Here is an 18,047-nt window from a genome sequence, read left to right on the forward strand (position 1 = left end):
CTGAAGACTAATAAATAATCTCATTAATAAAAAGACTGAAGTATAAATTGCTTGGTTTGACACATACAAAAAGGATGTATATACATAAAATCATTACATTTCATAAAGAAGAAAAATTGGATTTATTTGTAAAGTAAGTCCATTTTGGTTTATCTGCATTATTAGGGGAATTATTTAAAAATGAATGAGAGATGAATGTGAAAGATAACATACACACTTAAAATGTAATTTTTAATATAATTTTACATAGTGCATTAAAGCAGCAAGACAATCTACAGTCACTTTGAAACTGATAATCTCAGTCACGCTCATAGTTTGCTTTTGAATATCAAGAATCTTACCCTTTTCCAACTGCAGCATGTTGCAGCAGCTTTATTTAATCATAGAGCATTGAAGCAGCTCCCTTCTGCCACTCCTTGCAGGCGCACTGCTGCTTTCAGTTCCCCATGTAACAGACAAGTGTATTTCAGCATGTAGAAACTGCATGAAGAGAACACAGAAGGCAGACAGGAAATAATTCCTTCAAAGGCCTAGTAGAACATAAAGTATACAGCTACAGATGTAGATACAGATATTTATTCTGGTGTTGATTCTCATAAAACCTATTTGCAAATATATTCCTAGCAACTATTGAGCATAAAAGGGAGAGAGGAAAAGGGAACCTCCGAAATAGTATTCTGCAATTAAATTGGTGTCTGTAAAACAGGAGGTCATGCTAAAAAAATAAAGAAATACCTAATTACCACTAATCCACCTACTGAGATAGTGACTCCTCTCAGAGACTACTGTCTTTTCATACTGAACTCTCAACTCTGGAGCAAAAACAGAGAGAAAAAAAAGGACAGGAAGAGCCCTGATTTCATTTGATTTTGAATTTCCCTCTGGAGATGCCTATCTATCTCCCTTGACAAGATCAGAGGTTTAGGGCATCACCTGGCTTCTTTCAAAGGCATAAACAGAATGTTTAGGATCCAAAGCCTGAAGGAGACCCATGTAAGCCATGGTAGACTGTAAAAAGAGTATGTACATTTTTGTGCCTACATTCATTCATAAGCTAAGAATTCTTATATTTACATTTACTACACTAAATAGAAAATTTGGGTAAGATCCTGATTTCGTTTAAATTGCTGTAGCTCTATTATAAGCTTTAGGTATAAAAGCTTTTAGATATAAGCTTGATATCTGTACTTTAGGTTCAAAAACCACTTAAAGTTGCTACATGTCAACACTTAGTTTCATTTGCAAAATCCAAAGAACCATTTAGCTGGAAAACAAAAAGTCCTAAAACTACATGTATGATAGAGAATTGCCACAAGTCTAATTCCCCACAGTCTAAAATACATTATTGTCATTTACATAGATTAAAAATGAACATTAAGTGGCTGAAAATGCTAGAAGTCTGAACTGGTAAACTTGTACACCCCAGTTACAAAGGCCTCCAGTGACTGCTTACGGTGTAGGACAGCACAGTATAAGGCATGTCACATCAGCACAACTGTTGACAATGTCATTATTACCTTTTAAATAACCCTATGCATGGTTTAATAGGCAACATTAATTAAATTGTTGATTAACAGAAAAATGAAGTGTTTTCATGGGCATTTTGGACTAAGCAGTAATACTGCAAATGGTGAGGTTTTATATATATTTAGTTTTCAAATGGCATTTTGTATTGCATTGTTACTGTACTGGAGTACATGAAAAAAATAAGCCAAAGTTTTCTAGAAAAATACCTCAGAGTACTTCTTGTTTTGAATGAGCATTATGTTTTCAAATGCATTTGAAAACATAATCTATGTAACCTGAATTTACCCAGAATTACCTCATCCTCAACTAGGATGGTTGTACATGAAAACATGACAGTATTCTCTGCTTAATTTGTACTTTTTTTAGAGTAGACGGAAATTCTGCCACTGGAGTCAATGGGAAAAAAAAAAACAAAAAACCCAGACATAAGAAAAATTCCTTTAAAATGTGCTTTAGCCACAATGTCTTAAAATTCAACCTATAATTTTTGCTTTTTGATGACAAGCAAATGGTCAGCACCTTTTTGAAAAGGATGACCCCCCAATGATGTTGAAAGTCATGTCATCAATAAGCACCAGTCTCTTAGTAGATGACCCCAAGCTAACTTTCAACCAGCTGACTATTTGCTATGAAGCAGCAGCAAAACCCATCTAAGGCACCAAGGAAATACCTGGTTTTACAGCCAACACGGAGCTCTGCACTGCCATAGCTACCACTCCTGCCACTAGAAGAGTTACCAAGATGAGATGAAGTCATGCAGTAGCTGCTATGTGGACACAATCAAAATGGGTCACACAGAATTAATGTTGCACTGTGATGGTAAAAAAAACAAACTTACAGAGAACTGAACAAGAGACAGAAAATATGAGGGAACAACACGGTTAAAACTCATCAAGCAGATGCCACACCACTCTAACTTTCATTATGCTAAAGATGATTATTAATGATCTGGCAGGCCAAGCAAGCAATGGGGTAGCAAAATATGAAGATGACAGGAAATAATTTATATTAATCAGAACATGTAAAGCAGGGATTTTGGAGATACTCTGTGAAGTTAATCACCTCCTAACTGTTTGTTTGTGCCAGGTCTGGAATCAACCTAAATTTTTAGCATTTTCAGGCTGCATTTTTGCACATACAGAAAATCAAAACATGAACTGAGGGAGAAGAAAGCACTGGGAAATTTAAAAAAAAAAGTGTAAAACTTTAAAATTATTGGCTTACACACAAAAAGTAATTCTGGATGCAAAAATGGTGATTTTTGATATCACATAAGGATAAATTATGAGTTCAACTGTCTACATTAGCAAGTTGAAAATACTGTAGCTTCCTGTAAATTTGTATAGTAACTAACACATCAGTTTGTGTTCCAATTGAAATTTTCAGGCATTTCAACAATAAACTACTACCATCATGTATTATAGAGTCTTCATGTTTTTAAGTTTTTTCTGAAATTATGAGTAGCAAGATAAAAAAGGGCATGGTTTGATCTCAGTACTCTTTCTTATGCATGGGATTATTTTGCTTGCCCTGCTGTATCCACCCGCTTTCCCCAGTGTTGTGCTTAAGACATGCTAAATATACTTAATTTGTGTAAACAGCGACAGAACTTGCCATGCATGAGTCAACATTTACCTATGTCTTTGCCATAGAAGGGTCCTACCAACTGCTGTGCGATGTCTAGTGAAAGCCTTCAACTTTACTCCTCTCGTAACAGAAACTACCATGAGGACAGCGACCACAGCAAGAAAACTGACTTGTCACACAAGATGATGCCTCCACACATGCAAGTTCTTCCCTGTGAGGGTGGTGAGACACTCGCAGCCCAGGTTGCCCAGAGAAGCTGTGGCTGCCCCATCCCTGGCAGAGTTCAAGGCCAGGCTGGATGGGGCTTTGAGCAACCTGGTCTAGTGGAAGGTATCCCTGCCCATGGCATAAAGTTGAAACTGGATGAGTTCTAAGAGTCCCTCCAACCCAAACCATTCTGTAACTCTATGAGGGCTACAGGTGGCTCCACACATGGGACCCAAGTGCCATGAGCCTGGAGCAGACCACACCGTGAAGCCTTCTCCCCGCATAACCGACGGCTACTGATGGCTCCACGCATTGGGTAGAAGAGCCCCCACATGAAGTGCAGCTCCAGGGCAAGGCCGCGTCCCTCCACACACACGATGCGGTTTTGCTCGGGTCCCTGGCAGTGACACTGAGGCCGCCGCCGCCGCACTTGGCGCTGCTGCCCGGCCGCCATTCTGCCCCGGGCCTTCCCTTCCCTCTCCCCCCAGCCCTCCGCGCCGCCAACGCGACGTCTCCTCGGGTCGCGCGCGCGCTCCCCCTCCCTCACGCCCGCGGCGGCGGCCTCGCGCATGCTCGGGCGGCTGGGCGGCGCGTGCGCGCGGGGCGGCGGTCTGCAGTGCGGGGCGGGCGGGCGGCTCGTGGGGCGGAGCGGGGGCGCGCGGCAGCGGTGGTGCGAGGTGCTGCGCGAGGTGCGGCGGCGCGAGCGGCTGGCGGGCGCGCAGCGAGGCGCCGTCCCTCCGGCCCCAGCACCCCGGCGGGACCCAGCGGCCCAGCGCCCTCCTCCGCACCGCGGACAGCTCTCGGCGCCCTCTGTAAGTGCGCCACGGTGGTCAGGCTGGGTGGGGGGTCCGGGCTCCGCACCCGCCCGCCGGGCTTCGGGGCGTGCGGGAAGCTTCGTCGGGGCGCCGGCAGCAGGGCTGCCCGCCGGGCGGAGAGGTTGGAGCCGGGGACGCGCTGCCTCGGGCTGCCCCGCGCGGTGTTCTCTTCCCGGGAGGACAGCGGGGGCCGGGGCGGGGGCTGCCGGGTCAGCGCGGCCGCTCCCCGTCGCTCGGGGGTCTTCCGCCCCGGGAGCAGGGATGTGGATACGCGCGAGTAGTCCTCGCTGAGGTGGGCGTGGGGGTGTCGCCTCACGGGCGGGATGAAGGGCAATCGCGCCCGAGGCGATTTGCCGTCAACTGTTGCGAGGTAGGAGACCGAACCCCACATCGATCCGGATATCGATACCGGCAGCATCAAACGGAAGCATCGATCTCCCGCTTCACAGTTTGCGCCTGGAAATTGTTTCGGGGAAAGTGGAAGTCTTTGGCATTCTTGTGCGTTTGGAAAGAGCCAGTAAGGGAAAAGATAATAAACCCTAAAGACCGTGCGAAAGCGAAGATCAGGAGCAGTCCTCGCAAGGTCATCACACCCGCGGGGAAGGCAGGAGTGCTCCCGGCCCTTGTGACCGCCCTATCGCCGTTGTTACTGCCCGTGAGAGGGGGTTTATTTCGTTATTTCGTTTTATTCGGCACGCGGGGCGGGCGCCGGGCGAGCCCCGGGCGCGGCGGGAGGTGCAGGCGCGGAGGTGCCGTGCTGCTACCGCGCTCTCGGGCACTGCTCGGAGTGAAATGGAGGTTGGAGGAGATGACACAGGCTGGTGTGCGGTCCCAGCCGTCATCTCCCACACGAAGGCGTGAGGAGGAGAAGGAGACGACGGGAGAGAGAATTTCATATCCAGAGATCAAAACAAAAGGAGGAAGGAAGGAGCAGGTTGAGGCAGATCGTGAGCAGCCGTGGGGGAAAGTGAGGCGTTTTCTGCTCTGAACCGTGTGGAGAGGAGTGGCGGGGCTCCGCGAGGTGCGCGGCCGCGGAGGGACGGACACAAGGTGTGGTGGTTGGGGGGGGGTGGTGTCAGCCTGGCCGGCGCAACTTTGCGCGCAAGCTCCGCTTGGAAACGAGTTGTACGCGCTGGGTGATGTGCCGTGTGTGCGGCTCGAGGAGGAGGCATGCCTGCCTGCGGGCCGGCACTACGCCTCTCTCCTCTCCCTCCTTCTCCGCAGCTTCAGGAAGGGCTCTTTAGTCCCTGGCCCCGCCGGGAAGGCCCCGGTCCCGGCAGTGCGGTGCCGGGGCCGCTCCCCTAGCCCACGGGGATGCCGCACCGGGACACGGGGCTGGCTCTGCGCTGGGCTGGATTCCCGGCGCAGGCTCCGGCGGGGGCCGCTGGAAGAGCCCGAACAGCGCTGCCTTCCCCCTGCAGCTCGGGTCCCTCCTCCCCCGGTGTAAGGGTCCACCACCATCACCCCGGCATGTCCCGTCCGTCCCCGGAGTTCTCCGCTCTCCCCACTGCTCCCACCGGTGGCCACCCCCTAGACGGGCAATCCCTTCCGTGCATGAAGCCACCTGCAGGGTCACCCCACAGCCCCTCTTCTGCATCTTGTCCCCAACCCCACTGAGCTCTTCATCTGCTGGGGTGTTGTGTGTGGCCGTACTCCCCCAGCGCTCCCCAGCCTTGCCCCAGCCTGGGTTTGGAGCTTCGGCCTCCGACGTGGGGAGGAACGGTTGGAGAATGGGGGGGGGGGGGGGAGGGGAGGGGGAAGGAGCCTGATCTTATGCAACAGCAGCCCCCCCCGCGGTCCCTGGAAGAGACCGTTCAGGAGTTTTTGGGAGGTGGAACAGGGCTCTCTGCTCTTCCAGGGCGAAGGGGGGAGCCCGAGTTCGGCTGTGCGGAGTTACCGCCGGGGGACCTGCGCTCCCAAATCCCGCATCGCCCGAAACGGTGCAGCGAGGCCGGGGGGTGAGGGTGAGGAGGCGGCGGCGATTACCTCCACCGGCAGACTTTTCGGCTGAAAAAGCGTGCAGATAACAGGGTAATTAAAAAACCTGCCCTTTCATTACAACTGAAATGTGATTACTTGCACATACTAACCAATTAGCAAAAGGCCAAATGTAAGAATAAATTCCACGTTCTTGCAAAGAAGATGGTAATGTAACAGATACAGGTGCTTCTCCCAACAATTCTGCTGGCAAAATATTTTTAGCAATATTTTGTAGTGACCGTTTCTGTGGGTAGGCACTGTCTTCCTTCATATATTAGAAAGTTTGTCTCTCAGAGGTACCACTACCTCTTTATGAAGAAGAAAAAGAGGCACGTATTTACTAACTGGGATATGATAAGGAACAGATTCCTCACATTCAAGTAAAACTAAGTATGCTCAGACTTTGTGAAATACATACTCACTGTCCCTTTCAGAAGACATGCTTACTAGTAGTTTGTTTCTGTGACACATTTTCAGACTCATTAGCTTTCACTACTACCCTTTTTCTTCACAGAATGCCTTTTTCAAAAAAAGCAATGTTCATTTAAGACCATTGGTTTACTTGAAGGGTCTTCCAGTTCAGTGTTAGAGCAGCACTATGCATTTTGTGGACTGTGATCAATTTTGATTAATTACATTTCACTTCTCCTTTCAAACAAAACATAGTGTGGACTAATGCTGCTGTCAAGGAAAAATAAGGAAATACATTCTTGATCCTTGTTATGTATTATTCCTGCCTTTTAATTAAGGACTGAATCCTTATCTTCTTGTTCAGCCACAAACCTCTCTGGCACAGAACTGCAATACTTAATCAGTTTTTTAGGTCGTCCTGTCTTCTTGCCCCATACAAATGCATACCGATACACAGAATTGTGCCAGTGATTTTTCAGCATGCTTCATGTTCTGGAGCATCCAGTTATTGACAGCACAATAGCTGTTTGTCGAGCGACATCTTCTTCAGACTCTCATGGCATTACATAACCACAACTGCAGTACCAGGGGTGTCCCCACTGCTGTTGGTTCCATTGTACAGGTCCCGCTGTGCACTCCCCTGATGTAATACACTGACAGAGTCATAGCTTATATCATGCCACAGTTCCAAGAAAAATTAAGCCCTGGCCGGAATAGTAAGGTAAAGTCTAGGTGGGATGTGATTTGTAGGACAGGGCAGAGCAAAACAGCACAGCTGAGGATTGCTGGTTCAGCCTGCAGGAATCAGGCTGGCTGCGTGGGATAGAAGCGATGCAATGAAGCTGACATTGGATCTGTTTGGGAAAGCACTGCATGTGTCCCAGGGTGCGACACCCTGCTGACTGCAGCATAGCTGGGCTGCACTGGGGATCCCCATGCGCCTTCCAACACCATCTTGCTCGAGGGCTCAGGGAATGAATGGGCTGCAATACCAAGCTCCTGCAGCTCCCTCCATGTGTTGGGATGGTATAGCCCTCTTGACTTTTCTCCCTGTACTCAATGCAGCTGCAGGCAGCATCTGAATCTCAGAATCTAGATTCCTTTTAACAAACACATGAGTATGGTGAACTTTGTTATGGGAGCTTCCAAAACTGTTTACTTTTCAAGCTGTTGTCCTGGTTCTGTTTTGCACTTTTGGAATTCTAAATTTATGTCTGTCTCTACTGCACATTCCTGATTTTTTTCTGTTATATTTGCGCCTCAAGCTCGTGTTTTATGTATTCACTTGTGTAAATTTTGCAGATTCTTGTGGATTTCTGTGATTTCCAGAAGTTTATGTCACTTGGGCACATAATGCTGGCTCATCCTCCAGCTGTGAATTAAACAGCAGTTGAAATTAGAAACTAAACACTAATCGAAATTAGAATTAGATCATTTTTAAATACAATAGGCAAATGTCTTTTTTAGGTACTTGGAACTGAAACATGTAGCACATGAAAAACTGTGCTCCTTGTCTGTGATGTCAAACGTTTTCAGCATTGGCCTTCATCACTTTGTTTTTAATTTGTTTTACCAGCATGGGTTGGGGCTAAATTTCCTTTGTTGTTAGAGCGGTCTAAAAAGAATCGTGTTTCAGAATTTAATAGCCAGTAGATTTTGCACTTTCCTTTAATTTTGTATTGCACTAGGAAAGAAGAGGGGCCGTGTGGTCTTCACACATTATTCCTCAAGCCTAATTTTGACTCAGACTTCACTGTAATGAGCCTAGACTGTGCTATCTGTCCCCCTTTTCTTGTGAGTCCCCATTACTTGCATTTGTGTACCTTTTAACATTCTGTATATCCTTAACCTTTTTCGTTCTTCCTTTGGGGTGTAATTTTGTTTCTTCTGTTTGTGTACCTTCATTGCACCTTTGAATTGCTTTTCTCTTTACCAGTTATGTTCTTCACTGTTTATTTCCTTTAATCCTTGGGAAAGATCATGTCTTACTCTATAGCTTCTCTGCGTGGCATCGCTGAAAGGGTTTCTGATATCAGAATACAGCAGACATAGGGAAGACCATAAGCATATGTAGTGGTATAAGATGTAAGGGTCCAGATGGGCTTCTATCACAGGGAGGCACTTTCTTACTTCAGTTCTGACTCTTTATTCATAGAAAGAGAGAATCTTACCTTTTGAATTTTATGCTATTGTTCTGAGAGTAATAGCTATAATCCCTTTCAAAGATACTGAAACAGATGATAAAAAGGATGCTTGTTTGTGGAATACAGAATCCCTGGGTAGTGCTTCAAATCCTACTGCTTTTTAAGTTATGGTTTAAGTTGCTAAGAATATAGATGTGTTTTTTCAATTTGTGTTTTAAAGTTTATGCGGACGTAATCCACAGGGTTTCTGCTTTCAGGAGCTTTCCCACATTTAGATATGAATATGACCCAAAGGACAATAACACACATGTAGGAAATTAAGGCAGATTATTAGAGATGGTCTCATAGCTGAAGGTTGTAAAAAGTAAGTCGTTTCGGGGAGCCAGTTGAAGGAGAGGAAAAGATAGGAATCACTTGATAGTCCATTTCACTGATGTGTTTGTTAAAAATATCAAGCTGGTTTTCTCTGTGATTATTCCCCTGAGGAGGCTAAGGAATAGAATATGTTTTGTAAAATAATTTGTAAAACCACAGTTAATTGAAATGAACAGTGTTCATTTGGTTTGTGATGATAAATGCCTAAGTGACTTAAACATGACATATTCTAAAATGCTGATATCGAGGACAAAGAAAGAAGTATTACAGATATTACTGGAGATTCTCTGCCTGGAAAAAATCCCGCTGAGTCACTTTTTGAATCCCAGATTGCACAAATTTAACAGAATGTATTACAGCTTCCCCAGTTTAAATGTTTTGAAAAAGCAAGAGTTTGCTACATTCTTGAGTTTGTCAACAACCTACGATTTTTAAAGCCATGAGAAGCGATAATTTGAGGTAATCAAGTGGGTTTTTTACTAGGAAGATAAAGAATTCAAAAATCACTTTATGATCAGAAAGCCATTTGGAGAAGAATATCTACACAACATTACAAGAATCTAAATTGATGTGCAGGAGAAATCCAAGCTGTAATGGTGATTTTTATAGCTTTAATACTAATATATATGAGGCACTAAACTTTTTTATTAAAATGATCTTTAATCACTTTTGGCTTAAATCAGATGTAGTTTTAAATAATTGATGATTTTGGAAAAGCATCATTGTTTTTATGCAGCTCCACTGTATAGTTTACTAAATACTAGGAGGAATCATTTTATCTGTTTCTTGTTCACTAACTTGGGCTTTCTCAGCGTTCATTGATGAAAAGATGTAAAACTATGACGTCCATAATGGTATGACGTATAAATGGCTTTTTAACTGTTTTGTTTTTATTTGGTCCTACCAGGGTATTTTCATATCATAGTTAGTCATAACAAAGTAGTGAGATACTGTTTACCTCTTCATGACTTGCATCCACCATTATAATAACAACCAGTGGGATTACCTTGGTTGTTCAAACTTTGATAAGGAATATACTGTCAGCAATGTAGAAGTCTTAATCTGTACTCAGGAAAAAACCAAACTCTGATGGTAATTTACAGAGCTTTTAGACAAATACAAGGTTTTAAACTTTTTGATAAAAGCTACTTTACTTGTAGCTAAGTAGGAAGGCGTGTTTTGAAAGCTTTTAGATTCATGTATGTTTAACTCTGCAAGGGAAAACAATATGAAACTTAACCAACTGTCTAGCAGAGTCCGTAACATTTGACTCAGCAATGCTTGTCTAGTCCTCTGTTCATGAAGCACATACCTTTTTGTTTTTATTGAAAAAAAAAAAAACAACCAACCAACCAAAAACCCCCCCAAAGCCAAACAGTCCCAACCAACCCAAAATCAGTGTTGATTTACAAGACATAGGTAATGGCTTTTTTTTTTTTTTTTTTTTTGCAGTTCTCCCTAGGATTTTGTAGTAGTTAATTATCCTTAGTGTTAAAACATGCACTTTGGTTCTGGTCTTCATTACCAGTTCTTTAGCCAATCAATCTATGAAGTAGTTGAAAGAATATTAAATAGGTAAGCTGTTGAGCCAGGTGCTTGTAAAATACCTATGACTTGATTTTAGTATCTAAAAAATAATTTCTCTTTTTCAATGAAAGATTAGTCTTCCACCTAGTGCAAAAACATTTTTATTCGAAAGTGGATATTAAATCACTCACTACAAGATGGAATTAAATGGAAGTGAGGAGAGCCGAACATTACGCTTTTTGTGGACTGCATTTGAGAATATCTGTGTATTTAATTAGACCTTGTTCAGAATTGAGTCCTCTAAAATTAGAACATCTTGTTTATAAAAGCTCTTAGAATACAGCATATTTCTGTGTACTCTTATCTGCTATATTTAGAAATACAAAGTAACTGAAGACTCTTATTTGGCATAGTAGCAGTTCGAATTAAAATGCTTTTGTTTTTTTAATAGAAGTTCATATATCTAGGAAAAATAAATGTGATTTTGAAAAGTTAGTGAAAGTGAACATTTTTACAAGGTCTTAACACTGAAAATAAAATCAGTTTATATAATGGATAACACTCAGAAAGTTATTTGTGCAAGTATTGCTGATGCCCAGCACATATACAGTTGATGTTCTTATATACTGTACATTTTTAAAGAAGTCAGTTTTCATTTGAATGTGTTTGTTGTTTTTTTTCAAACGACACAAATGAGTAGCTACATTCAAGGATGGTCTTGAAATTCCTGTTTTTAACTGCATAAAAAGCTTTCTGTTTGTAAGTATGATAGCCTGAAAAGGAATTTTAGTTTGATGCATAAAACATTGGATTGTATTGTCGATTTTTGCAAACCAGTGTGATTTATATGAAATGACCATTTCTTCAAATGCCTTCTAATGAAGTTTGACCTGTATTTTTCACCTGTTTTGGGGTTTTGCATCTGACTTGGATATATTAGTACTCTTCTATCTGATCACATTAGCCACATTGTAAGGTCAAAGGACGCTCTGCAGTGTGCTCCAGTGAGCTTGGAATCTGGTCCTTCATATCCATTCAAAATGAGAAATTTTAGAAGATTAGCATCCTTTTTGGTCTTCAGAACATTAGGTGGTTTATCTTGTTAACACTTACATATAACACATCCTTAAATTAAGAGAGTCAAATCACAAACTGTTTTTCCAATATAAGTACATAAAATATGCCTGCTGCCTTCTGACAGTGAATTTCTAATGATTCAGCTGTATTACTGAAATGCCAGAGTGCTTAAGAGAGGTAGTTTCTAAGGCTTCATTTTCCTCCTCAGGTATGGTAAGTAGATCACAAAGTAGCCTTCATCATTTTCCATTAATTAATTTTGCTTACAAGAGCTGTCTCTTGCTGTGGTACGCATTGGGTGAGTGCTTACCTATTGAGTTCAATGGCTATTTTTTATTGATATTAATTCTTGTCTGGGGAAATAGAAGTGTTGGAAGGGGTTATGAGGCTTTACATTTTTCTCAAATACCTGCCACAAAGAGGTGCTACTGGAACACAGATCCATAAGTAGTATAAGTTTCTACATGGTTTAAGTGGTGAGCATTACTCATTCAGGCTTCCCACTCTGTTATGAGAATTTAATCCTGAAGTGTCAGCAGGTACTAACTCTGCTTCATGTCTTATCCTTTAGCCTTCACTGATCCCTTTTTTCCTCCCTCTCTATCTGCTTCCTTTCTTCTTTGATTCTGCTCCAACAGTCTCCTGTTGCCTGTCTCCCTCTCCTTAATGATACCTGGCTGTGTTTCACCATAGGGAATGCCTCCCTCATCTTGTATTTTAACTGTGGTTTTGTGTTTGGTTTTTAAACTGTTAGCCTTATAAAACAAGGATCTGTTTTAGGAAGTGCAGCTGCATGTACAGTGCTGTAAGGGTAATTTTAAAATTCTAACAACATATAAAAGATCTTGTAACTGCAGCCTGTGCACAAAGATGCATGTTCAGGGGTTTCACAGAGTGACATTGAACCAATCCATGTCTGATAGTAGCAACTGAGTCCTTCTCCTGCAAAGCTAATTAGGATATATTTATTCTGCAGTCACTAGGTTGTGAATGAAATATGCTGACATACTCAACCTATCCCTAAACCAAATATATGATGTATCTGCAGCAAGCCAGACACAGCAGTACAGAGCTTAGCTGTACTCAAGTCTTCATCCTGCCCTTGAGCGGGTTATACGGCCTGCAGCACGTTCTGCTTTCTCCTGGTGGGGCTGGTTACAGTGGCAAAGCCAGCAAGGTAAAAGATGGCTCAGGCACGCATCTGCTCCAGCTGCAGGGGCTGTGGTGTAGACACACTTAGAGCACGTTCTAAACAGCTGGGTTTGTGTATAAGTATCTCTAGATTGGTATTTTCAGGGAGAAGTCTCTAAGAAGTCATGGTACAATGCAAACAGATGTTGAATATGGCTGTGTTCTTTCTGTGTATCTCTCTTTGTTGAATCACTCTCTTCAGTGCCCTGCCTCCCCATACCTCAGTGCAAGGCCCAAGGGAGCTTCATGTAAATCTGCATAGTAGGACCACAGCCTATGTATTTATTCTTTGTTTATTTTTTTATTTTGGTTGTGTAGTGTTGGAGTGGGAAGATGTGATACAGAAGACCGAAAATGTGACAATAATTTAGCATAACATATTCTGCATTTTTTATTTCTACATACTGTTATCAGTGGTTCCCTTCTCAGTTTGTACATATCACTTAATGCCATAACATCCATGCTGTTAATTAGCTTACCAAAATCTATTCATACAAGTTCTTCAGTCACAAAGTAGTTTGCTTTCTTTAGACAAGAATGAGCTAGAGAATTGTTTGCTAGTCAAATGCTATTCCTTGTGAAATACATTAGTACCTCCTTCAAATATTTTTCACTGAATATAGTTTTTTTTTCATCATATGCAACTGTAAATAAATGAAAACAGTTTAACAGGGTTCTGAATTGTTGCATGAGAAACTCATGGTAAATATAAAATAATAAAGTAATTTGTATTTTGGTATCAAACAGTCCTATCGTTACTTTGTATTGCTGGTTTAATGTTGGTGAAATACAGATAGTCAAAATTAAACAAAAAAAAAAGGCAAACCCTGCAACTTCATGTGCTTCAAATATGTGAAAAAAATTCCTATGTCTAACTATGGCTTGAGTCTTAGTGGGTGTCTTATATTCCATAGTTGGCTGAGGAGCAGACAGAAAGATATCTTGAAAATTCCACTTTCTTCCATATAAATTGGAAGGTCTTGCAATATGTAACTCACTTCAGCTGTATGCATCTCCCTGTCACCAGTAGAAGTGTATTAGTGATGACCAATAACAGTATATCAATGTCAGCTCATCTCCAGATAAAAGGAAGAGTTCATGAAACGTTCAAGGTTGCTCTGGGATTATATGTTACAGAGATACTGAAATTGTAATTCTCAGTGTTGCCCGGTAAACACAACCGTTTACTGTTGTCAGCATTGATACATTCAGGAGGACTTCAACGTCCGAAGCTGTGTGAGACAACTAACATACTACTTATTTATGCAATTTTGCATTTTGTCACTCAGAATGGTAATTTATGAGATTCCTGATTCAAGGAAGACCTACACAGCAGCTAACAGCCATTTTAGTCTTGTACTTCTGTTTTCCATTGAAAAACCCATTCAAGAAATCTGCAGATACAAGCATTTTTTTGTTTATTGTAAATGATCGAAGCTAGTGGTATCACTCTGGACACTTGAGTAATGAGGTACTCTTCTATAAATATTGAATCTAGGAGAACAAACAAACTAAGGGATCAATTTCACACAGATTAAAGGGGCAGATTCATGTTGTGTCAACTGTGCTATGGAAATTTGCCATGCTGTAAAAATTCAGATTACAGTAACTGTAATTTAGGTGTGGCTGTACAGCAAAAGGAAGTGTATGTCATCGGTGGGCAGTGGCATTAGCAGTGCTGTTGACAAGCACAGACATCAGGAAATATTTGGGAGCAAATGGAAGGATGGCTTGATGGTGCTTAATTATCATTTGCTACCATAGAGTTGAATGTCAACTGGAAATTTCTTTTATGAATCAATCCTATCCTGAAGTAGCTGGACCAAAGTCCCAGGTCACACAAATAGGACTCATTCTGTGAGCTGATGCATCAGATCCCTACTGGAAAAATTGGATCAAAGAATGGATTTGAATAGTGCAAAGAACTTCTTGAAGCACCAAAACACTTCCGTGAGTGATTAGATTTAAATATATGGGAAAATCTGTTGGTTTGAACAGAGTTGACTAGAAATGTAGGTGTAAGTATTTAGCTAGCTCATAGCCTAAAGGAGATGAGACTTGGGGAAAAGGAGAAGGTGTGATCATGAATCATGTTAAAGATGTAGGCAGGATCAGACCTGTGAGGATTTCAGTGCTAGGGAGAAGACATTTTAAGTGAATCAGAAAGGAAGGGGGAAGTGAGGGAAAGGAGTAGGATAGCATTTGAAGGTACCAGAAGGCAAAGGTGTCAACATCTAGGAAAGAAGAGTGGAGACCCTCTCACAAAAAGGGTGATTAGTTAGAAAATCACCAACACATTCATCACTTCTCACTTTTTCTTATGTGTTATGAGAAAACTTTGCAGGGAAAAATCTGAATTTCCAGGAAACACTGAACTTAATGATAAATCCAGCTGATTCTTGCAACTTTTCTTTGAACTGCATCTTCAGATGTAATGATAGCCAGGCTGTATCAGAACCATACTAGGACAAAAGCATGACAGATGCTTAGAGGAAGCCTTAACTGAGATGCCAATAGCTAGCTAGCTGAGCTGTGGTAACTTTACTTATATGTATGTTTGAGACAGGTGATAGATGTAGCTGTTGCAGAAGAAGAAGGGGAATTGAAATAGTTTTAAGTCACATGCAAGTAAGTCCTAAAAATGACCAGAGGAATACCCCCAGTGCAGACTCCCTCTGGCAGTGAGTTCTTTATAAGTGCAGGGGAATTTGCTCATCTAGAGGCATTTGGGACATGAAACTAAGCAGGGAGAAGGATTGGAAAATAAAATGTGAAGCATTTGCGTAAGACTTTAAATGTACTCTCATCATATGATTCATTGATCTTATGATTGTGCTACTGCTTTTAAAAATCCTGCTTTTTTTTCTGTAAAAAGCTGTTAGTTTGGGGGTCCTGTTTTTGAAGTATTTAAATGACAAGTTGCTCATTGTTTTGCAGTTGTATTTATGTGCTATGTAGTTTTTCATTGCTGATGTCAGTTTTGAATGGGATATGACGCCTACGGTATTGGCAAATTTATAGAATTTGACATGATTTCATTCACACTGTATTACATGATGATGCTGAAGACAGAAATGTGACTCCTCCAAGAGCTCATAGAAAACTGAAGGCAAAGCAGAGGGTGGAATCCAAGACACTGCTTCTCATAGTGAATTGTAGACCGTGTTTTACCTATCTGATCACATGTTACAGTGAGGTTCCTATCATGGGAGGAACTCAGTTTGCACTGCTGATATGAAAGAGCTTGACTAAAACCTCAAAAACGCTGCTTCTAGTTGCAAGACAAGGTGGAAAAATGTTTGCCATTTTTGTAAATTTTTTACTGTTAAGCCACAAGTGTTTTGGTCCCACTCATTAGTAGAAGCCAGTCTCTTCCTCAAAAGACCTGTCTATACAGTTCAGATGCCATTCCTACGTTGGTGATTGTGTTCTGCATCTGGCAGTGAGATGAGTAGTAGAGGATTTTCCTGGTGTGGTGACCACATTTGGTATTTGGAAGGAATGAGGATGCAGATCTAGAAATTTGGATGAAAGCAGTTTCTCATTGGACTTTTGGTGTGATACTGGTCTGTCTTGACTGAATTGAAATGCAGTGCCTGATTACCCCGGCACGAGGTGATCTGTGGTCCTGAAAGTGGGAGGGTTGTTGGTGGCACCAGCTTGGGCTGATCTCTTGATGCAGCTCAACCTTTCCTGGCTGAGTTGACATGGTCACCGAACCACATGCATCTGCTAGAAAGGGAAGCTTTTCCTGTCGCCTTGCTTTGCTATTAGCACCTATTCTTTTGCAGGTTTAGCTCACCCGAAAGATTTTTTTTTTTCTTTTCTTTGTGAAGAAGCATGGCCAGTATTTTTTTTTTTTTTGCCCTGCCTTGCATGTGCCATGTAAGTCCTAGAATATACACAAGACACTAAGCAAGGAGCTGTTTCAAAAAATGAGAGAGGTTTTCTTTGGAGCGTATAACCTTTTCTGGCAATGGAACTGGACTGTCAGATTAAAATTGAAATGTAATCCTTCCCTGGAGTAATGGGACCAATACAGAGTTGTTACCATTGTCTGCCTGTGACCTGTTCATGAGGCTTGTCTTTCCTCTTGGCTCCCTGAGGTACTTGGTTTGAAGCTAAACAGCGCAGTTTAGAAATACTGGCTATACTTATAAATTCTTACAGAAGCAAGTGCTTGTGTGCCACTCATGAACTAAAAATGAAATAAAAGTATTAATGAACTAAAAGTAATAACTGTTTTAAATCTTAAATTTAAATGACTAGGCCACCGTCACTCTAACTTTGGAATATTTTTACAGTGGCAATTTATTGGTTACTGTGGTATTTACATCTCTCCCAGGTTCCTATACTTTTGGTGCTGAGATCTGTCAGGTAGTGGTGTGATAATAAGGATCCACTTGGACTAGAGCTGGTGAGGAAGTGGGCTGCAGAGCATGGATTGGGCTTTTTTAGTAGGCAATGAGGACATGCATGTTTCCATTATCTCTAGGTTTTAATTACATTGGATTTATTACATAGTACATTTACATACAATTATTACATCAATTTTATCAGTTTAGCCGTGATCCTTAACATATTTTTCTTCTTAGGTTTTTGCATAATAAAACACAGGTGTCAGGTCTCCACACATGAAAATTGTTCATGCATACACAGTTGTCAATATACTATGAAAGAATAAGGTCCCAGATCAGTTTCTCTTTTGAAGTTACCTTTTAGAAAGAAGCGTGCAACTTACTTTTTGCCAGTTGTATTCTTTATGGCAGACTAAAAAGTGTTAGAGCTGTTGTATAATATATAGCTGTATTTCATTTTAGACAGGCTTTGTGGCTTTTTTCCTTGGACATGGTAAAGCATTACCTAGAAGTCAGTTTGTGAATAAACTGGAATGTAAGGATTTCTCAGTACAGTGAAGTAAACAGGCATAACCCGTCGCATTCTGCTGATCTCTGGTTGTGCAGAAGATTTGTTGTTACAGTAAGAGTTGGCAGCAGTAGCTATTTGTTCTTTCTTGTTTCAGAGGGGAATGGGTATGAAAATGTAAAGACTGAGACCTGGTGAAGGTAGGGTTTTTTTAAAGTATTAGAGCAGAAGAAAATGAAAGGTACCTATTTTTATGTGGAATGGTCCAGAAATTGTGTGTTCCCTGTTTTTCCTTTGAAAAATCTTGTATTTCTTTGGCCAACTGCAGGTTATCATTACT

The 18,047-nt window shown here is 41.9% G+C and overlaps 1 protein-coding gene across 1 annotated transcript in view; it reads left to right on the plus strand.

The window, feature by feature from the left end:
- Positions 1 to 3,890: 3,890 nt before the first annotated feature.
- Positions 3,891 to 18,047, plus strand: part of VSNL1 (visinin like 1) — a 90,318-nt gene continuing 76,161 nt past the window's right edge. The window contains 2 exon segments of the mRNA XM_062606398.1: positions 3,891 to 3,981; positions 3,984 to 4,133. Of these exon segments, the coding sequence (XP_062462382.1) occupies positions 3,891 to 3,981; positions 3,984 to 4,133 (241 nt within the window).

Source organism: Pezoporus occidentalis, unplaced genomic scaffold (genome assembly GCF_034315485.1).
Source record: "Pezoporus occidentalis ecotype Australia unplaced genomic scaffold, CSIRO_AGI_Poc_V1 ctg96, whole genome shotgun sequence".
NCBI lineage: Eukaryota > Metazoa > Chordata > Aves > Psittaciformes > Psittacidae > Pezoporus > Pezoporus occidentalis.